The 23629-nt window shown below is 35.1% G+C and overlaps 1 protein-coding gene across 13 annotated transcripts in view; it reads right to left on the reverse strand.

Moving 5' to 3' along the window:
* JAKMIP1 (janus kinase and microtubule interacting protein 1) overlaps window positions 1–23629 on the reverse strand; it is a 164200-nt gene that overhangs the window by 36166 nt on the left and 104405 nt on the right. For 11 of the 13 annotated variants that reach the window (XM_064653264.1, XM_064653266.1, XM_064653258.1 and 8 more), the window contains 7 exons: window positions 22719–22778; window positions 14851–14979; window positions 13490–13618; window positions 9731–9814; window positions 5939–6001; window positions 4685–4783; window positions 1549–1650 (listed from right to left, as the gene is read on the reverse strand). In XM_064653264.1, coding sequence (XP_064509334.1) covers window positions 1549–1650; window positions 4685–4783; window positions 5939–6001; window positions 9731–9814; window positions 13490–13618; window positions 14851–14979; window positions 22719–22778 — 666 coding nt within the window. Of the gene's footprint in view, window positions 1–1548; window positions 1651–4403; window positions 4784–5938; window positions 6002–9730; window positions 9815–13489; window positions 13619–14850; window positions 14980–22718; window positions 22779–23629 lie in introns of those variants that run through there. The other 2 variants (XM_064653271.1, XM_064653270.1) reach the window with 2 other exon arrangements.

Here is a 23629-nt window from a genome sequence, read left to right on the forward strand (position 1 = left end):
CTTTCATCTCTTCCCAAACACTTCACTGGTGTTTCCAAATGTTATCTTAGTTATTTAACACTGCACATCACTAACTCTAGAGTGGTGCACATCTTAATACACTTGTGTTTGGAATGATGTTAAAAACAAAATATTGATTATGATCAGCAATGACAATGTTGAATGGAAACTTCTTTAGCCAAACAGTAATGCTAGTGAGAAATTGAATTCACTAAGACACACGAAGTTTTGCATCTATTGAGCCAGAAATAATCATTCTAATTAATTTATTTCCATATGAAGTATAAAGGATGAATTAGAAACCAAACCAGATTTTGCATCATTTTGGAATCTACCGTGCTACCAATGGCTAACAACTTTGAAAACCACTAAAAGCAGATAAAAGGTCAGCAGTGTCAGTATGCTCCTGTTAGGTGACTGCCTCTCCTTACAGGTAAGTAAACTGAAGGTCAGCCTGAAAAGAACATTGCTGTTAATGACTGTCACAGTAGACAATGGGGAAAAATAGGAATTCTAGATTCTGGTACACTGTTCCCGCTTACAGCCAACATGCGAGTTAGAATAATGGATAAGCTAAAAGCAGGTCTGGCATCCCATGGAGGTTCTATTTGAAAGGTAATGCACTAACTGATGACTCTTGATGTGGTTAGGGAGATGAGTATCCAACCAAACCTGCAGGTAAGAATGAGGTTTTAACTTTTTTTTTTTTTTAGACTACTGAGCTTCCTAAAAATACGCAGCCTACAATTTCAGTTCATTTCCTCTAGAGATCGTACTGTGCTCATTAAGGCACTAAATAGGAGCAAGCCTCTTATAAGAGGACTTGTAAACACAATTAAAAATATTAGCATAAATCACTGTGGCACTAAGATTATGCCTTAGTTACTTGTAGAAAAGTTACCCTGGCCTGTTGTGCAATATTACTGACAGCACGTCTGAATTCAATCTTAGCTGAAGCAGCATGCAAATCAAGTGTCACAGCTAGCCTATTCATGGGGGAACAGAAGTGAAAAGAGTAATTCTTGCTTCCTCTTAGCAAAAGCTAACCAAGGGAGATCCTGATGTTTGTCTTGTGCTTGATCTAAAATGATAGAGTTCCAGCTATCTACGTTTGGATCAGGCAGCTCATGCTTCAAGGCCCTGGCCTAGGCAAAAAACTTAAGCATATTCACTCAAAACCCAAAATGCTTCACTAAATTGGGTATAAAATAATAGCTGAATGTCATATTTCTGAACTTAGATGAAAACATTTAATATCAAGAACAATGTAGTGTAGCAAGTCTGACAATGAATCACATCAACTTCCACATTCTTCCCCAGACCGAATGTAAATTACTTTGATGGATCATTTTCATTGAGGAACTCCTGATTGACTACCCAAACAGATTCTTATGAAATCCTTTCCCCGGTTAAAAATATCTTTTCTTACTAAATTTATTTTTTCATGTTTTCTCCCCTGGCAAATGCCAAACAATTTGTTTGGATATTAGGTTGGTCATTCCAAAAAAGTTCCTAGCCATCCAATTGTTTCTAATGCTCTGCATATACCTTTATTCCTTCCTGATGACAGAACAGTTGAAGTGCACTTCCATTGTTTTCAGGGAAGGTGGTTATATGAAGGTTAAATGCTGGTGACCTTCGCTCTCTCTCCTGAGGAAAGATTTATTTAAAAACAACATGTGTGATTATCTGTAAACATTTATTCCCCACCTTTACAAAACATACTTGCACATTAAAAAGGCAGATTCCTGTTCACATTCCAAATATATGATATTTCCTCATATTTTTACCATATTTGAAGAATTTTGGCTTTAGCTAAACACAAAAATGGCGTTAGCTGCCAACTGACTCCATGCACACTTAGTTTCTGCAGTTACCAGACACTCCTCAGCTGCAGGAACCCTTGCAACAGTGGCCCTAATTGACAGAAGCTCTAAAATACTCTGCAGGTTTTTATGTTGATTATAACCTTATTTAACTATCGCTTTCTTTCGTGGAACAAAAAAAACAATTTAAAAGAAGAAACTGCAGAAAAAAAATTTAAATTCCATCATGGAATAGCATTATCACTGAAGATTTTCTCACTAAAACTAAAGCTGTGTATCAGCAGCTCCCTGTTTATTCTACAGTCAGCCTTCCTTTTAGAGTATTTAAAATCTCAATTCATATTTACTGTACAACCCAGGATGTTAGAAAATGTTGAAAGGCAGTGCTATTCTACAGTTATGATGTTCTTTGTGCCCAAACCAAAAATTATAAATTCCCATTTATCTAAAACTATAGTATTTCTAAAACTTATCCAGTCCATCTACTTGAGTTTTATGCATTTCTTCAAAATACCAGCCTATTATTTCTTCAAAGGCAGAAATAGAGTAAAGCAATAAACAAGCAATTTTACTTAAATTAAATTTTAATGTGCTTGTGAAAATGACTGGATTGAAGGCTCTGGGCAACCCAGGCACCAGGTCTTACTCTGACTTCTCTCTGGCCATGGGAACATAAGCGAGGAACACCAGATTTCATCTCCATGTTACAAGAGGAGGCTTTGGCATCAACAGTTTCATTTTCTGAGAGAGAGCACTACTGCAAATATTTTAGTTTTTATGACCATGTGTAGCTCCATTTTCTAAACTACAAAACGAGGCACTTTAATTGATATGGCAGGCGGGCTGCATCCATTCACTTAAGCAACTTACAAAGCATGGCAAATCTTGTTCATGAACTAGATTAAACCTAATTTGAAACTACAATGTAGAGAGGAAAATCTCCACAGTCTATACATTTTCCCCCCAAACAGGCTTTATTTTAAATAATATTTTAAATAATATTTACATTAACAGCCTAATTCTGAAATGCACTTAAATGACTTAGTTGTCATAACCCAAAACCAGAAGCTTAATTCTTGTCCAAATTGTTATCATTTTCTACATTGTTAAAAATTAATCAGTTGTAATTGCATTAAACTCACTTAAATTTGCTTGCATTAAATTTTAAACAAATGATTGTGTTTTCTACTTTAGCCTAATTTTCATCTGAAATAATTTAATTGCTCTAAAAAATATTGTCCTGATTATCAGAAGCATTGATGGTTTTCCTAAAGCATTGCATTGTCAGTCACATTTGTGTCTACATGCTTGACTACTGGGGAAAAAAATCTTTTCTTGTAATCATACAAAAATACCTCCACTGTTATTCTCCGAAACAAGTTTTTAAAGCTTTGGCACATGACAAAATTCAACAAGACACACTGAGCTTTTTCTGATGTGATTCTTCCATGTGAAAAATACACTAATGAAGGATGTACTGAAGAACATTTGTTTTTTCCTAAGAATTTTTTTTCAACGGTTTTACTTCTAAGAACACTGACATTTTAGGAAGCAGTTTCTAGTGTAGCTGCCAATTCAAATACTAAATTGTTCTCTATCTTACTTTACAGTTCTTTTAATAAAATATAAATATATGTATTAGAAAGCATATTTATTCTTCTGAACATCTACTGAAATTCTAATAACCTAAATTCATGACTCTGAATATAATGGGCTACGACATCAAAACATATGGTTGAAAAAGGATGAGAAAAAGATTAAGAAATGTCAAAGACAAAAAGAACGTCCGCATAACAGGAAGACACGGCATTTCCATCTTTATCAGAGAAGCTACACATGCCGAGATTTTTGGTGAAACGTGCTGGGTGATAAAAATTATGGAGGAGTGACAATGACAGGTTTCTTGGAGAGTTTATTCTAAGTGGTGTTAAGAATGCTGATGATCTTTGAATGATGTGTCATCAGGCAACACAACTGCGTGACAACTGTGCATCACACACACTAGTTTAGTGTTACTAAATTCAACATGAGCCCAATTTATCAGGTGATGAGAACCATTGTTTTCTATTGTAATCACAGCCTACATGTTCAAATTGTTATTAACAAATAATTTTGTAATTTTTATTTCATTTATGCAAAGTACAGAATTTGTTTGCTATGGGCAACATATTAGTTTGACATACACAGAAGTTGTACTTGTGCTTCACTACTTTACTTTGACTTTGTCAGAGGGTTTTTTGTTTTCATTTTTCATTGGCCAATTATTTCCAGTCCATGACCAGTTTAAACCATCAGAAAATGGATTTCAGGTAAGAGAAATTCTTTCAAAGCATATATTGTATTATTTTTAAGATAAATTTAATTTGTATGAATGCGGTCAATCAAATCAGCGTAATTTAAAGCAATTATACATTGATGTGATGAATGTGTCAGATCTTTAGTCAGATCACTGCATGCAAGATGTGAGAAGGTGTGTTAATGTAATCAATGCCAAACAAGGCTATAGTATACATACCAAGTGATTTTACATGCAGGAAAGGAGCAGTTATGGAAATGAAACAAATAAAAAAGGCAAAATATTGCAAAACAAAATATTTTATTAGATGAAAACCAAACTATATGCAATTTATATTAGCTATATTACATCTTTATAAACATTAGTGAGCATTCTCTCCAAAACACATTAAGGCAGTGGCATCAAATCTCATTATCCCAAGATACAATATTTAAAAAATAGATACCTAAGTGACTTCCCTTAAACATGCACCAGACACCAGTAATCTTTACAGGAATTTCAGCTTGGGTTCAAACATAATTTCTGCTCCATTTGAGAGTTTGCAACAGAGAGAATCTCTTACTTCAAGCTCTAGCACTCTGAATTCTAACAGCTCATTCTGGTCTTTTGCATCTTGCATCTCATTCTTCAGCTGATGTTCTTCTTGTTCCATTCTGTAAATCTATAAGACAAACACAACACGGTAACACCCTGTAGAAAAGATACTGCACCAAGTTTAGACAAAACCTAATTATTTCAGTTTCTCGTTACACATTGGGCCATGTCTTGCAGCTAAAGAAGGAACACCACATCAGAAAGTACTTTTGAGAACTGCCAGCAGCAAATGGTCAATGTTCTCTTAGAATAGTAATCTGGAAGTTGCATGAAAATTGATATGAATACTATATCTGATAAGTTAAGCAATACAAGTTTTCTTTTAAAATCAAGCAAAGTAATCTGAATTACATTAACATCTGGGTAGACTGTTCTCATTGTATTTGCCTAACTAGACATCTATTATTTATAATATATGAAAGACAATAATGGAGGGGTTTTAATGCCCACTCTTTAATTTTCCAGAATTGTGCTTTGGGGCACTAACAATGACAAAACAGAACTTCAAAACTGAATATTAATTATGCTGACTAATAGCTTTGGTCTACTGTCTAGTTTAACTGGGTGATCCTTTCTTTGTATGAAACTAAACAGAAGTGTAACATCTGCAATAATGCACTGCAACATTTATAATCCCCATGTAAGTGTCTGAATAAATTAAATCTAGCTTGGCTCTAGCTACTTTTAGACATGATTTTTCCTTTAGTTATTTTTGTATTAACATTAAGTTACTAACTAATTATTTAGTTACTACTAACTAATAAAATTAATCTTTGATTTCCTGAGTACTAGCTAACTTTCCCACTATTATCAATGAAGAACAATGCAGATGCTCAGCTCTGAGTATCCCAGACTGTAAATACAGTAAGTCTTAAATCAATCAGTATTACTTAATGTGTAGAAAACCTGTAAAAAGTGGAAGGTTGAAGGAAACAGGCAATTTTGCTAATGATCAGGACAATAATAATCTTTGTGTAACTGTGTGTTTTGCTGGACATGAGAAACATCAGCCAGCTTGGGATCTACTGTTGGCCACAATAAAGAGCAACTTCAATTCCTGAAGAGTACAAGGGCATATTTGTACTTTAATCAAAGACTTTCATTTAAATTTCTGTTTCTGCCTAGAAATAAAGTAAGCAATTTCATGTTGATGTTCCAGTACTCAGTGCATTCAATGTCTTTTATAATAAAGGGCAGCAATGGTGAAAATATTCCCACATACCTTCTCTAGCAACTCCTGATTTGTTCTAATTAACAGCTGCTTTTCTTCTACCCATTTTGAATCCTATGAGGAAGAAGAGGATTAAATAGATATATGTATATTTTGTTAAACAGACAAATTAATGGCCACAATAATTACAGGATTTCAGACATCATTGTAGTTTCAAGTATAAAATGGTCACACATTGAAAAATAAAGCTAGCATAAATATTTCAAGGATATATGGCATTTTATACTACAGTGAAAATAAATGTTTCTTCTGTTTGCTGTTGCAGAGTCTGTTTTTTCCTAATAAGCATATAATTATAATCTTTACATGTAGCAATTGTGGGAGACCACAGTTATACAATATTTTATGTCATTTTAAAAACATTTATTTACTCAGCTGAACTCTAAACTATTTCCATTGCAAAGGTTTGGGAACTTTCTTGCAAAATCATCCCATTTTGAGTAGTGAAATGCAAATACTAAGGGAGAAAGGGAAGAAAAACATTAATTACCCCAAATGACTGAAAATAAGTTTCAGCAATATACAGATAATTACCCTCTGCCAAAAATGTGAGAATCTGGCTAATACATAGTGTTTGTGACAAGGAATTCAAAGCTGTGGAGGAAGGGAAGTGATATAAGATATTCTGTACTCCATTTAAAAAACCGTATTTCTAATTGATCCCTTGTTCCAAAGCTGATCTTTCCTTTTAGGTTTTCCCATGCCTTTAAAAGGCCTCATCAAATATCCCTTTAAAAACTCAAGCTACAAAACCTCACTGCCATCCACATCTGCACATTCAGATTTAATGGATTATAACAGCCAAACTAGCTTTTTTTTTGCCTGTAGAGAAAACTATTCACATAACCTTTCTCATGCTGCTTTAAGATGTTTAATAAAGCAATATTCAACACATAAAATGCCATAGTAACTCTAGATTGAATTATCTTCTAGGTTCAAGGGACAATTTATTTAAAATCTAAATGCATTTACTTAAATATTAAGGATGATACCTTCTTTGTCAGCAAGGTATTTGTACATCGATGTTGCACAAGAAATCAATGAAATCTGGATATCTCAGCCCATGAAATAGCCTTGAAATGTCAACTAAAACATTATATTTACTGAAACATTATATTTACTCCAATTAGCTTTTTTAAAAAAAGTTTAAAGTTGATTTTTCTATATTGTCTAATATAGTTTCATATTCTACCATTTTTCTCCTTTTTCCACTCATAAGCAAGAATGCACAAGTGCTTTTTAATTTTCATGGGATAAACAAGGTCTTCAGGGTTGTGGTGCTATAAGAATAACATACTGAAATGGGAATCAAAAAGGTATTACATTTCTCAAGAATTTTTGAAGCCAATTAAAAAAACTGTTGAGAATAAAATCCAATGTCTGCTTTAACATTTAACTGGCATTTTACTAAGGTCAAGAGTTGAACAAAGAGTTGCACACACAGGCTTAGGGTGAATATCTCAATGCATGGATGTGGTAAAAGGCAGGTTCAACAGTTGCACCAGACCTGCAGGTTCAGCACAAGTTCACACAAGTAGAAAAAACAGATTAATTTGCCCTATTGAAAATTAACTTTTGTTTCTTTCTTGATGAAGTCCGACTCGACTTTCTGAAAAAAACCTAAACTCTGCAGGAATTCTACTTACACACCAGATCACAGAGAGTTGAACATTCATCCATCTGGCACATTACATACTCCAATAGTTTTAGATTTATTATTTACCACTATTAATATTTCATAAGAATGTTTTTCACTTAATATAAATTTTCTTATGCATGCACATCAATGTACCTTGCAGAAATGGATTATTAGTTTTGTTTTACTTCTGAGGAAATACTGACAGATCCAGCAGAAGAGGAATTAACAAGGGCTTTTGACAGCTACTTTGAAATTACACACAAATTGTTTTATAAAGCAAGCTTCATATAATTTTTTAACAATAAGATTCTAATCTCCTGCTCTGAATTTGACTTCAGGAAAATTGTGAAGGACTTTTCTGCTTCTGTTCCCTAAAGGGGTAAAATAAGACTAAAATTTTCTGGGATAATACACTTGGAACTTCTGATTCATTGTTTCCTTTAAAAAGCACTTTAGGGATTGATTTCCCAAATGAACACTTCACACTTATTAATAAATCATCATCCCTACCATGACCATCTAAATGACAAAATAATAATAAAATAAATTAAAAAAAAAATCACATACTGCACAAGGAATTCAGTTTATCATCACAACCATTTATTTTGTTGAATGTAAATACTAAGAGGTCAGGAGAACCAAGCAGGTGCTAGAGCTCCCAGGGACACACTGTAAACCCCTCTGTGTAAAGCTAATGCTCAGAGTACAAACCAGCCCACTAAAGACACCATCATGCTGCTCCCTGTCACATCCCTGTTCACCTTCTCAGGATTACTGAGAGATAGAGTGAAAATGTGGTTCTGAATCTTAAAGTGGTAAGTAATTAAATTCTAATTTCCAGGTATACCTTTCGGACATAACACTCTTGAAGAAAAAAATCACAGAAGTAATTTCCTACACATGTATCCAAGTTCATTTATCTTACTTACATACACAGTACTTACATTATACACGGGAATAGTCAACTATTTTGTTAACATTTTTGACTACACAGCAATTGGCCCACAACACCTTTCTTGTCAACACACCAAAATGTCAGCAGCAGATCCTCAAGAAGTTTTCCATCTCATTTATTCTTCCAGAAGCTCAGTAGGCCATTGGTTTTAGATTGACAAAATATTCCCTACTTGTAGTAATATTGTATTTATATGGAATACACTAAGAAAATTGCAATTGGTGTGGAAGCTAGCATAAATTACTTTTGCCCTTAATTTGAATATGGTCCCCAAACCTTTGCATTTATACAGAATCTTACAGAAAATTTTTCTTACAAAGAATAAACCATAAAGATAGTGACATTATTCACTTAGCATTATTTGTAGATTGTTTTTGTTCAATGCTACAGGATTGAACAAATGTATCTATAGATAGCTATATCTTATTATCATAAACAACCTGCAATTTTTAAATTCTTATTTCAAACAATAAAGCATAAAATAAATCTCCCCAACTTCTTCAGTGAATTCTAGCAGTTATGCAACTGAACGATTCGCAAATGCATGCTCATAACTTTAATCAGACTTTCTGAAGAGCCTAGACATTATTAAATATGCATCAGTAGTCACATCTTTGTCAAGTATTTACATACATTATATATACTGAAGCATAAGGCTTGCTTTTACTTTGTGTGATAGTTTGGGAATTCGAAAGCAGTTGGGTTCTCCAGTAATTTAAACCCAGGAGAGTAACACCATGAGTGGCTTCCAGTAACCTGACACACTCAGTGGTACATTTCTCTAGCATGTCTACAAGTTTGGGGTTTCTTAATTTTTCTGTGCTACTCATCAAAAATATTCTCCAGTACAAATATAGAGCATTTATTTTATTGGATTTTATAACAAATATTTACAAAATGGAAAACAGGAGAAAGGCCTTCACCAAATGACAATGGGAACAGAACTTACAATGCATGTAGACTTTTTTTTGATACTATGCTTTAGTGCATTATGTGTTAGAAAATTAATCTATAATGACATTTTCTTAGGCTGTAAAATACTTCCCTTTACTTAAGCAATCTATTGCTGCAGTCGCAATTAAGCCGCATCATTCACACTAACACACCAGTAAGCAATGAAGATGGCAAGGGCACCACTGCAGGCAGCAGAGAAAATGATGTGGTAGAGGACATTAAGAGAGCCTTTTACCTGTCCTTTCTCGATTAGAGCTTTCTCGAGGTCCTCAATTTTTGCCTGACACCTGAGAAGATCAGCTTGCAGTTGTTCGCGAGTCTGGGAGGGGGAAAAAAATCAAAAAATGCGTGTGTGTGCAGGCACATGCAGGTAGACAGGCAGATTTAATTACACACAGACTCAAAGTAAAGATACTTTATACTGCTTTATGGGCTGTCCAGTCAGCTTTTAATGCTTTTCATTAAAATAATTGCTTTTGTGTTTATGTTACGAAATATTTAAAGCTGTCAGATTAACAGGATTTTTCCTTCCTAGCTTAGAAAGATGTTATCATCACACATTCAGTGACAAAGCTCTTCCCAGGGGGGAAACAAAAACTTAGGAAATGAAAAAGCTCTAAGAAGCTATTCATAAGCTTTAGTAATTCAAGGCATTGGGGAAAAAAGGGACAAGGGAGTAAGAGATCTGTATTAAGAACTGAAAAACGCCTTTAGGTAAATAAAATATATTGATGCCAAATAATTTATATATCCCATACATAAGCATACACTGGTCAGTTCTCCTTGTTCTACTTAATTATTACATTAACTATTACACTACAGTAGGTATTACTCGCTGAATCCAGTGATGCCTTATAAGGAACTGGATCATAAAAGGTACTAAACAAAACAGATATAAAACAACCTGTTTCCAGAGACCCTCAGTCACTGAGGCTCTTTGAGCTACTGCAATTACTTTTCCCACCCTATTTCAGGTAGTTTTCACCCAAACAGTTAAAAAATTCCCACGAGGATTTCCTTCTACGTCTTTGCATCTTTGGGTCCTTGTTGTTCACCTTAAGCCTCATCTAAAAATAATAGGAAATGTTCATCCCACAAGAACACTGGGTCCTACAAAATAAATCACACAAAAAGCTACTTTCTGACTCACTCAAAAGATGGATTTGGAAGGATATGACAAAAAACACCAAAACACCACTAAAAAGAAATAACAATAATTTCCAAGTCTACAAAAGGGACAATCTGCAAATGCCTACAAAATAAAATTTTAAAAAAGCCCATGAAGGCAAAGGAAATACATAATGGCCTCTCCTAAGTGTCAAATACATGACTGCCCCTGAAATTGTACTTTAATAGTAAACGGAATAACGCCCTCCATCCCTATTTTATCTTGAGAAGTGATCTCCGAAGTCCTTATTGCTTTCCTTGGCTAAGTGTCCTACTTAAAAAGAGAGTGTCATAAGTGACTAGGCATTTGTAAGATGCTGAGAACTCTAACAAATAAAGCAATAATTCTACTATTAGAAGAACTATATTTCACAGGGGAAATAAAAAAAGGAAAGAACTTTAGAGCCACTACAAAGAACCTTGGAAAAAAAAAAAACACAGAAAAGCTGACACATTTTAAGGTAAACCCTGAATCTTCTAAATTCAGGCTCTGAGGGTAATACGTTAACATTTTTAGCTGTAAACAACTCCAGATGATGTCCAGTAGTCTACATTCTTCTCTAATTTTACCTTGAAAGCTTTGCTTATTAACATATAGAAATTCTGTTCCCACAAGCATATTGTTTCTACACATGAAAATATTCAGTAAGTGGATTTTAAAATGTTTGCAAGAGAAAAGGATGTGGATCATACAGTGCACATGTATGCCTAATAACTATTAATATAGAATTTTGTGAATATTTTATTAATTGTTTTAAGCAGTGGAACAATTAAGCTAGTGGCAGCTCCTACCATTAAATTGAGTTCTTTCCCACCAGTAACTTTTAAACCACGTTAAAATGCCTTTCTGCATTATTAGCAACATGTTGCAGTGGCACAGTACAGTGTAGGCCACATGTGGCAAGTCAGTAACATGTAATAATTCATAGTATTTAATACATTTCTCATTTTGGGGGTTCGAGGAAGTTGTAGGGGAAGGAGGTTAGTGTTTTTTTAATGCTTAAACATTTTTTAGAATTACACTCTCATTGAGGTTCGATCACCTGGCCAATCTCTGTGCTCAAAGCTGGTTCCATCTTCTTTACTCCCTCCCTCAGGCATTTACCCCTGAGCTTTCTTTTACCCAGACTGAATAGTCCCAGCCCTTTCAGCCTTGTGTATCAGGTTCTCCAAGACCTTAATCATCTTTGTGATTCAGCACTCCAGACATCACTCAATCATGAGCAGAGAGGAAGGATCACCTCCATTGGTCTGCTCGGGACTTTCTTCCTTATGCAGCCCAGGAGGCTGCTGGCCCTCACTGCTGCAAGGGCACACTGCCAGCTCATGTTCAACTTGGTGTCCACCAGAAGCTCCCACTTTATTTTGTGCAAAACTGTTTCCCAGCAAGCCAGCCCCAAGTCTGTGCTGGCACATGGAGCTATTCTTCCCAGTTTTCCTTCTCTTGGTTGAATTTAATGAGATTCCTCTTCACACATTTCTTCAGGTAGTTAAGTGGTTCCTCTGAATGGCAGCACAACCATCTCATGTACCAACCACTCCTTTCAGTTTTGTATCATCTGCAAACTTGGAGGTGAAACACCTCCAGCTGAACTTTCTGCCACTGACCACAACCCTCTAAGCTATTTCAGCCAATATTCAGTCCACCTCACTGTCCACTTGTCTCCTGTTGCCTTTCTTGAAGACAAGAGCGACATTTGCTTTCTTACAGTCCTCAAGAACCTCACACAATTGCCATGACCCTTCAAAGATAACTGAGTGTCACTCTGTAAGAGTGGCCCTGCAATGACATCAGTCAACTCTCTCAGTAGTCACTGATCTACAATTTCATGCTGTACTTCATGCAGAATGAAGGACATCAGGTGAAGATGATGAAGTTTCCAGCTCTATAGCTATTTATTGCCCATTTAGATTTTATATGTTCTTTAGTCATTGATCACAATAGTTATTCAAGCAGAGGGTGACTTGCAAACATGCCACAATTCTAGACATGCTGCTATCTGCAAGGAGTTGAAATAAAGTAGAAGTTTTGCTGCTAGTTAACTCAGTTCTTTTTTTTGATGCCACTTCTGTTCACTGAATAGATCTGAGGACTGAGTTAAAGCTCACCCAGCTCATTATGAAGTTATTTTGCTCATCTCCAGTTTGGAAAAAAAAGAATGGAAAATGCTAGCATGACTTCTGCTGACCTCACCTCTGCACCACTAAATGGTAAAACACAGTGGTGGCAGAAGGGCAAATACTCTCTCACACCTATAATGCCTACAAGTAGAGACTAGTGCGAAAGTAAAAACATTTATTTCAGAGAGAGTAAACACACATGCTGATCCAATAGCAGACATAGTTAGCTAGGTACTTTCTAGGTACTTTCTGGTGAAAGAATACTCTCAATCTAAGATTTTAAAAAACAAATTATGATTTCATATATTCAAAAAAGCACTTCAATAAAAACTATCTTTTTCAGATTTGGGTCATATTTTTAATATATGATGAAAGTACCTAAGTACTTACAACAACCTATCCTGCAATTCATTTAAAACCATCATGTCACTATCCAAATTGCGGGTTCAACTAGGATATCACTCTCAATAACACTGTCTTACTACTGAAATCTGTAATAGATTATCCATGCAAGAATAAAATATGACATCTTTATTCTGATTACACCAGATTAATCTAAATTTTTGCCTTAGTGATGATATCCTCTAATCCTCAAAAACATTGTGCTTTGCATTTCAGTGACCTGCAAAAATACCTCCTGCTGTTACAAGTTGTTTCAGCTTTTTTGATTATTTCAGAGTTAAAGGAAATTCAGTTAAAAAATTACCCTTGCTTCTCTCTCTGCATCCAGGGTTCCGCCAACTTGCTCTTGAAGCAATGCATATGCTCGTTGCAAAGCTTGATACTCTCTTGTTAGCTGGCAGAATCTTAGTTCAGCTTCTTCTTTAGGTGTGCTCTTAATGAACAGGGGGAAAAAAAGTGGTTTTGTATAAATATATATAATGGGTTTGTCTATATAGACAGATAGACTCACAAACATAAGCAACATAACTCATACTGAGTCTCAGTTTAATAAAGGTTTGAAATCCTGAAAAACGTGGAAAAGAAAAGAAGGAAGGATGATGAGTAACTGTCTTTACACACAATTTCAGGACACTGTACGTTACTATATAAGGCAGCAATGTACAAAAATGGGAAAAAACTGTCTGGGGAAAGATGAGAGAAAACAGTTTTATTCACCACTCTCTTCAGCAACTCCATACCACAGGAGCTTCAGAAGGGACTCATGCAGTCCATCCCTCCCTCCTTACACTTTTTCTCTACAATGCCAGGGTAAACCACACTAACACAGAAGTTACATTTCAAAAGCCACGTTTCCTTAAATTTATTTTTTTAATGTGAAGTATTTTTAAAATCTTGATCTCCTTTGAATTTTGAGCAACTGACTTGAACACTTACAAGGTCTTTCCTATAATGCTGAGGACAAGAAATGTCCTTCCCTTTAATTAATTTTTGCTCCAGAAACTTGAGTTCCAAGGAAAAGAGATTACAATATTATTAAATATTAAATCTAGAAAAAAAGGAAGCTCCTTTTGGCTGAGGAGCATTAGGCACACAAGTTAGGTTTATAAGTTAGTGAACAAGAAAGAAGGATGAAAAAAAGCATCTAATTCATGCTTTGTCCTCACACCCGCAATCTTCTAAAGTAGGCCAGCAGCACTGTATATCACAGAGCTGAGATAAAACATGTCAGTGGGTATTTACTACCTATGATCATTTAAGTCTTCATGAATTGCAAAAGCCTCTCTGAGTATTATGAGCAAAGAAAGAAACTCCTGGTTGTATCAAAACAGTCAAATAAATTATAAGGTTGAAAGGCAAACTATTGTCTAAGAACTATTGACTTTTGGCAAAGCAGTTTGCCTATTCATTTTCTTTTGACTAAAAACAAAGAGTTTGAGAAAAACAATTTTATTTCTCAGCACAATATCTGCCAAATCTGTCAGGCAGAATATTATCTTATTAATTCTACTGTGAAGTGTATATGTTACTGGACTTGAAAAAAACCAAAGGATTTTTCTGCCAAATCTTTCACAGTTCCTGTGGAACAACAACTGTAAAAAAGTTTACATTTATAGTTCAGTGTCAATTTTTTATAGAACTTAAGAACAAATCAGTACTACTTACATCTTCCAAATCTTCTTCTGGTGTTGCTGGTGTCCTGTCTGTTTTATCTGTGTTGTATGAAGTTACAGATGATGTTTCCGAATCAACAGATTCTTCATCAAATCCAAAAAATGTCTCCACAACATGCCTCTGAAAAATTAGTTTTTTTCAGTTACTAGCAAAACAGCTGGAAAATCCCAATGACTCAAGGTCTTCTTTTTTAGAATTTAGGAGGAAAAAAAACTCCATTGTAAACTCTTGTTCTCTGATTGAACAAGCTACTTTTTCAACATCATTTGTGTAAGAACCTCCAAGAACTGAACTGCATGCAGTACCGGGTAATTGCCAATAGAATAATGCTTTAGGAAAGCCATAAAAGCTAGTTATCAAAACAGTTCTTACAAGATTCACAGTAGAGGAATGCAATATCTGTTCAGAAGAAAGCAAGCCAGTACGATGCAACATATAAGACATGTAACCAAAAGGAAAAAAATATTCTGGGGATCAATGTGGAACAAATTTAATTTTTCATACTAACGGTAAAAAGAGAAGACAGATTAATTTATAATATCTGTTTCGTAAACTCCTACTTAAAAGTATAAACTACTGCTTACCATTTATTTTTTCAATACCATCATTCTCAATTCTTTCAAAGAGTTTGCTCTCCAGTATTAAGACTAATCAAAAAGACATGCCTGGGGAAAAACAGCATTTCACTGGAGATTTTAAGAATTTCACACATTGTTATCAATTACATGCATGCTTACAGAAAATTAAAGAAAATGAGTAGTCAGTGGAAGTGAATAGTACAATATTAATTGTGAAAATGTGATATTTTATATACAAGTCACTATTTTAGGAGTTTCCCTTTCTGTCAATTTCCTAACACATGTTCAGAAAGCAGAAAAGTTCCATGGAAACGCCACTGGTCAAAAAAAAAATTTACTTATACATTCAATTAGAAAAAACCAGTTTTTCAAGTATTTTTCCTTCCAAAATAGGAAACATTAAAGTACAAAGTTGTACAAAAAGTACAACTTTTTACACCACATAAGAATTCTAATGATCCAACACAATTTCAGAGAAGCAAGAAAATTAAGAAAATTTTTTAAAAGAGTGTTGCTGGAAAAATGGAGTCAGGTTATGAAGCATCCTAGACAGGATGATAGTGAAGAGAGGTGGTTGTAAGAAGATGAAGAAAGATCTGTCTATCCATCTCTATATTTTTTGCCACTGCTTGATGCTGAGTCACGTATCTTGATGTTCCAGTTTGTTATTTGTTTTTTTTAAAAACATACAGGTTGTATGTAATAAGATAATATTTTGTTCATTAAAAATGCCTAAAGGGTGAAAAATGTTATCAGTTGTTTTTCCAAACATCATGAATCCTACACTTCAGCAAAACCAAATTCACTGAGTGGAATTCTGAGCTATAAATTTAATTCAAGGTTCTGAAAGTTTTTATTTATAATGCTGCATCTCATGATAAATTCCAAATATTTACTCTTGTCTGCCATCTTTGAGACTTATCTAACTTTAGAGACTTTTCCAGTATGTCTACATAAATAGTGTCTTCACTTCACAAAGCCCTGTAATGCTTAGTGCATTCTTTTAGCTTAGCACAGATCTCATCAACAGCCAAAATACTCTATATTGATTTAAGTAGTACCATAAAATCAAGCTTATAGGTGTGACTTCGTGCCTGCATGCATGACACCATGTGCTCCATTTACAGTCTGCAGCCCTGGTCACCACGGTCCACCAGGTCACAGCCTCATTACTCATAAGCTGAACAACCCCATAATAGTTTCACAGTACAGCTTATTCCACTCCAACTGCCACGGACAGCTCCAAGACCCTGTCCTGAATCACTTAATTGCTTCACTTAAGATGAGCCCTTCTATCAGTGTTTTAAAAATTTCGTTCAGACCATGTACTTAAATGAACCAGTTCTAATAAAATCTCCTCTTGAAAAGATGTTATGCACTCAAAAAATGCACAAAAACCCCAAAAGCCACATCTTTTCTAAACAGACTATGCTTATCCCTATGCATGCATACAAAAATGATGTGGCACAAAAGGTAAAGAGCTTCCGAACAACCTTTAGAAACAGCTTTCCTTTTGCGAGCTGCTAGACCACTACTTTGTGTACTCAGAAGAAAAGGATTGTAGTTATAGTGCTACAGTGCTGCAAAGACAAATTATCCTTTTCTCAGTTTTTTAGGAAGCACTGTGATCCTTTCAACAGGCTATGTCTAAGATGCTTAAGACAAACAGTTCCCTGGGATAATTCAATCCTTTCCTCCAGCATTCATCAGTTTACCTTTCTGTCCTACTTAACAAAACAAAGGACACAGGGAAAAGGTTTAAGCTGTATTCTAAAAATATAAAGACTTATCCAGAAAGCTAATGTGTTCTCTTACACTTGAATTACAAACATTTCAGACTCCTCTTTAGTAAGTACAAAGGTTTACCACAAAAACAGAGGTGCAATTAGTCCCTGAGAGATGGCCCATCCAGAATTTCTCCCGCACTGAATACTGGTTGCAGCCCACAACCATCTAAGAGTAACACTACAAATAAATATTGAAAGTTGAAAATAGGGCTAAAGAAATGCTGCTATCTTCAAGTTGTAAGGAAGACAAATTTACAATACAAGTTGCAAGCTCAACTCACTTTTTTGACTCCAAACTGATCTGCACATAGTTTCATAGAGATGAAGCTAGATCTTATGAAGGTAAAGAAGATGGTGGAAGGTAAACAAAACCCCAGAGATTTCAATGAAAACCACATCCTCACTTTGCAGTGCAGATACGCTTTACTCAAAGATACTGAAAGCAAACCCGGAACAAAGCTTCATACAGACTCCTACGCTGATTCTTCTATATCCTGCTCTTCTGCCCACATCTGCCTGCCTGTGGATGGAGCTCAGAACCACCATGTGCTTTGGAGGAGCCCAGCCAAGGACAAACAACTCAGACAACAGAAGAACAGCTGACCCTGCTCATGCCTCCTGCTTCAAGGGTGTTTGGCCTCCAAAATGACAAAACTCCAATTTATTGTCATATATATGGCACAGAGAACCCAGTACCATGATGGTCAGGAGCAGCTCAGTTAAAACTGACAATTAGACCTACCATACCTGTGGGGTTTTTTTGCTATACCTCTGCTATACAGTCACTTAGGTAACTCAGGTTAACTATATGTCTTCCTTTCATCCTGCAGGCACACACCTATATATGCTGTTCCAAGGAGTGAAAATAAAATAGCAAAACAAAAGTGGCTTTGACTTTATATAAAGGTATACAGGTTTGAGAAGACGCTGAAAGCAATGACATTGCTGTGACAACAGACACTTACCTGTCTTTAAACATTTCACTAGTAGCAAAAGGAGGGGGAAATAATTTGCATATATAAATAAATAAATCACTTGATCATTAGATGTGAGGGAATTATGAAAGAAAATTAGTATTTCCCATCACATTAAAAAACCCCAACACTCAAAGGAGAGTTAAAAGTCAAAACCTGTTAAATACTATACAGACTGCCTATCATATTTGGAGTTACAAGTGAACCACTTTATTTATTTTTAATGATTCCTTCCTTTTTAGAGATTCTATACATTTATCACTTTTTGGAGCAGACACTTTCCATGGCATTAGAGATAAAGTATTTAGCCATTGTATATTTCTTGCACATGTATGAATTGCTTCTTAACATAATTACAAAAAAGCAGCGTTTATTGTTGATCATCTAGTATCTGAAGTAACTAGTTACAGGAACTGATTTACAACAAAACCAGAAATTAAGCAAAACCTTGCCAAATTAACTGGCAAGGGAACAGTTGCAGAGAGAGAAAAAACGGGAAAAAAAGACGTCTGAGTCATACAGTTGTTGATAAACACTGTAATAAATACTAAGGCATCAATAAATACACCAACTCCAAAGCATATTTCACACATGGCTCAAAAGCTTAATCACAATAATCTTTGAAAAGTATATAGAAACGCACTACACTTGGATTTTTGTAACTATAAACTATGTAAATTCAGCTTTCATTCAAACTTTTCTTACAAGTTTCTCAACGACTTAGATTCTTTTATATTGATTTGTTATATACATTTGTTATTTCTAAATCATAAGTTCTTAACTGAGAAAATAGTCATGTAAATTACTGAAAAATTCTGATTTGAATTCTAGTTTCCACCGACTACTGCCATGCATTTAATAGCAAGTATTTTTCATGTAGATTTATATCAATGTTTTCACATAATTTTAAAGTAAAATTATGCATTAGGGTTTTTTAACTCGAGTATTAATGCTTCTACTGAAGTATGGTGCTCAGTAAACATCAAAGTTTACAATGCTATAAATCAATAGTGACACACAGACTGCATTATATGCAAATTTCAATATAATCTGATTTCTCTGTTGCTAAAGTAGTTTCATTTTACATTTAAATATCTCATTTTCAAGTACTTAATTGAACATGATAAAAATGATCTGAGATATATTTCCTTGTAATGCAATCAGATTTGCTACTCAGTAACTTCTTACCTTCATGCTTATATGTCATTTCTTGGCAGCCAGAAAAATACAGGCACACCAAAGCACAGAGGCAGAGAAAAAAAGAAAAATATAAAACAAGAAATATGAACCCCATCACACCAGTGTGCAGGCTTTCCACTACCATGAATACAGTTTATTTATTAAAGTTTAAACAAAGACATAAATCCGTAGAGTCCTGCACTTTCCAAACAAGCTGGGCAAATATGTCTTATTTTAAATGCATGACTCCATCAGTCATGAAATCACTGTAACTCCATTCTACATGTCAAAAATAAACAAAACATAAAAAAATACTGTTTCTGAAGTTTCTTAGTTATTTCACCACAAAAAAAATGGGAAAAAAAGAAGCTCCTTGAAAAAAATTGTGCTTTAAACAGCAAAAGATTCACCTGGTGAATCACAGTTTTTTTCCTAGCAAGTCCAATGGCCCATTAGTATAAAAAAATCCAAATAAACCTCCACCAGTTTAGGCTGCTTCACCTCAGAAAAAACTGTCCTTCAGTACCTGACTATACAGAGTTGCTACGTTACTCCTCTAAACACCTTGCAAGCACAGAGGTTATAAAGCCCATCCCACCTGGCTGCTCCTTTCCTCAGGGAACCAGAGCCAGTTGTTGCATGGACTCCTATGCCCCATTGGGAATTAAAAGAGTGCTCAGTCAAAGCTACACTAGCAACAGTAACCTAGTGCACCTACAGAGCTCCAGAAATAACACAGACATCTAATTACAAGAGCAAAAAACGAAACAAAAGCATAAAATTAAAATTTTCAAAAACTTTTCAGCTGAACTGATGTTCAGGGCTGTAAAGGCTACTGGACTGGCCCGGCAGATCATTCACGCAAGCTGTCTCAAGGATGGAGAAAGACACGCCATGGATCCTGTTCCAGGTAACAGGAATCACTGTCAGGAAAATACTCATATTAGGAACAACCACACGCACTGTGCAGTCAGAGCACCTCAGAAATTAAAGAAGCTGGAGTGTAGAAATATCTGTTTAGGAGAAGCTGCAACAGTAGATGAGTGCAAATCTTCACCCTGTGTGCCAAGTTCCTGGTTATTAGAACAAAAAATGAATCTTTCTATACCTGCCAGTTTGAGCTTATCTGACCACTTTCATGAAATCTTATTCTCATGAGTTATTTCATCTTTCGATTTGCCAAGGGAAGTGGGACACATCTGGAAATAGATACAACTCCACAGCCTAACTTGACAATTCACTGTGTTAATGCTAATTTTGCATTTCACCATCCTTAGAAAAGCAAAGCCAAAGATTTAGATCAGTAATTTCTTATTCTGAGTGTTTGGCTGGGACAGATACATCCATAATTTTGCTACTATTCTATACAGGTTGTATCATCTTATGTTATAAAGATATTACACAGACCATAGAAAGAAATACACTTACGCTGTGCATGTCTCTATATAGAGCAACTCATCTTAGACTGCTTTTATAATCCATGGAGAGAAACAGGCAATTTTAGGACAAAATTCACACGGCCTGTTTACATATCTACTTCCAACCATTTAATGCTAACATTCTGCCCAGAGTGAGATGTCTGTATCTCACGTCCGTTAATGACATATAACAAACATTTGCAATGCTTGGTTAAATGAATTCTACCATTTTCATCTGGATTCTTGGAAGAGGCTACAACAATGGAGAAGATGATGGTACAATCTCAGCAGCTCATCTGAGTAAGAGATGAGCTCATTCTACAGAGATTGTTTAAAGAAAAAACTGTAGGAAGATTGTGGTACTGATTAATTCATTCTTTCTGAAGTATCTATCATATCCTAAATAAGAAGCACACCCCCACTAACTCTGCTGCTCATTCTGCAGTAAACTCTTCAGAATTCCCCCAATTATAGTACGCTTAGCACAAAAAGAACAGCACTGCCACAATTTTTTTAATGGTATCATGCACATTCTCTCCAATCCTCATGTTGTTCAACTCTTGTTTCGTTCCATAAGGAAAAGAAGACACAACAAAAGCATCAGGTTGCTCAAGACAAAAAGGTAAAAGGAAAGGGTACAGAGTCTATGTCAGCTGAAGTTCTATTAACACAGATTTTTAAGATATAAATGCATAGTTATTGAAGTTTTCAGCCTACAGAAATCAGCACCACCAGTTATCAATGCCTAAAAATTAAATTAACTAGTTCATTTAATTAGGAACTTCACAATTTAACAAAAGATCCTACACATTTAAGTTAAAGTCAGATAAAAGCTAATTATTGGAGAGGGTTATAAAAAGTACAGCATAAGTTACATACATATATATATATATGATTTAACATACTTTTTTAAAAATTGATCTCAACACACAAATTTCCAGTTATACTACACCAAGAAAGAATGGTTTATGTTTGCTGCAAATATATTTGGGAAGATCTATGGTTACTTTTGAATTTTTCTTTTTTACCATCTAAAAGACACACCATTATTAGAAGAAAAATTTCAAGACATTACCAGTGGAACAGAGAATCCCAAAGAATGTATTTTTCAGAGTACAGGCATTAAGAGAATGCAGAGCAATAAAAAAGCACCACCTGGAGGTTACCAGGAATAGATTACGCAGAACACACTGACAACAGGCACCCATTTATGACATGTATCTTAAGCTACCATATAAACGATAATGATATCTCCACTCTTCACTTCCATTTTTTCCCTCTTAACCCCATTTCCCTCCCCTCACATGCTCCAGGTTGTTAATGTTCAACTTCACAAAAAAAATTATTCAGCAAATTAATTACTTTAAGCACGTGTTACAATAAACACTGAAGGTACATTCCAAAGCAAAACTTTCCTGTTTCTACAATCTAAATTTTTGTCTTGTACTTTGTATTCTAGAGCAGAGTCGTTGGAATCTTCTTACTATTTATATATCATATACAAAAATATGAGTTCATTAACATCCCTAGCATGAGTCAAAGTTTTTCACTGTGATTAAGCACTATGTTGGTAGTTTAAAGGGTGTATGTTCTTGTAAAACGACCGAGCATTTGTCCTTTGAAATGTTTGTTGTTTCAAGTCATTGAGTCATTTAGGCCTTAAGCCACTTGAATATTCAGCCCACAGTGGCTAAAAGGGTAATTTTACTGTTTGTTTAAAACAAACCCCAAAACAACATCACTTGTGTGCAGTACAAAACTTGCAGCTCCTGAATTATCCTAAAAAAAATTAAGCACTCAACAGAGAAAACAGAAGAATTATATGGTTTTTTCCCATTAAGTAGAGCTTTAAATTCAGGCGGTACTTGAAACAGGTGTTGTTCACAACAACAGAAATGCATTAATAACCGAAGGTTTGCTCACCTTTGGAGGCTTCAGACTTTTCCTCCTCTGTTTTTTAGACCGCAATAACCGTTCTCTTTCCTAGAAGGAAAGAGAACATTTTGGTATGGGTTTGTTTTAAAACTATACTTAGATATGTCTAACACAAAGAAATGTCATTAACATTTTCTTAAAGCCTATGGTAAAGCTAACACAATGTCTTTATCCTTTTGAATAACTCCGTGTTGATAGAACACCACCCTGTACTGCAGCTTTATCCCTGTAGCAGACAAACCTTCAGCCATATCCTTCAAGCATTTGATGGGAAGTTGGCAAGAAAAGGTTTTGTTAAATACTGGGCACAGATTTCTGAAAGTTCCTTTGACTCTTTTACCAAGAAGCTCACTATGGAAACAGAATTCACAGTCTCACTCCAGTGTTCAATCATCCTGAAGAAGCAGGTCTGTAGCCAAAAATTAGTCCAGTCTTAGTAATTACAAGTCATTGTATCAGGCATACTCTGATATACGAGCATACATAAGCAGTGTTATATGTGACTTATCCTTGTAGGGCAAAAGTCTCAAATCCAAAGACATTCTCAGTCTGTCAACTTAGTCAGTGTCTTTTTTCTGGTGAGACTTTGGTGCAAGTTCACAATTAACTATACCATAACACGAGGTGGTTGTGACTGGAAATGCAAGACTTATGTATATCTAAATCCAAGAATACTGCCTTGAATTCCAAAGGAGAAGAGGAAGAAGAGAAGGTAAAAAAAAATGCAAAGGAGCAAGCAAAAAACCCCCAACAACACAGGAGGCAGGTGCTCTGTCTTCTTGGTTTTTTCCTGATTCTTTCCTTAGCTCTGCATCTTTGTTTGCAGCACCTCTGTTTTTGAAAGACTGATTGCAGTTCCAAGTGCTTCGCTAGCAGTTATTGCTCACTACATGGTATTT

This window comes from Pseudopipra pipra, chromosome 4, assembly GCF_036250125.1.
Source record: "Pseudopipra pipra isolate bDixPip1 chromosome 4, bDixPip1.hap1, whole genome shotgun sequence".
Taxonomy (NCBI): Eukaryota; Metazoa; Chordata; class Aves; order Passeriformes; family Pipridae; genus Pseudopipra; species Pseudopipra pipra.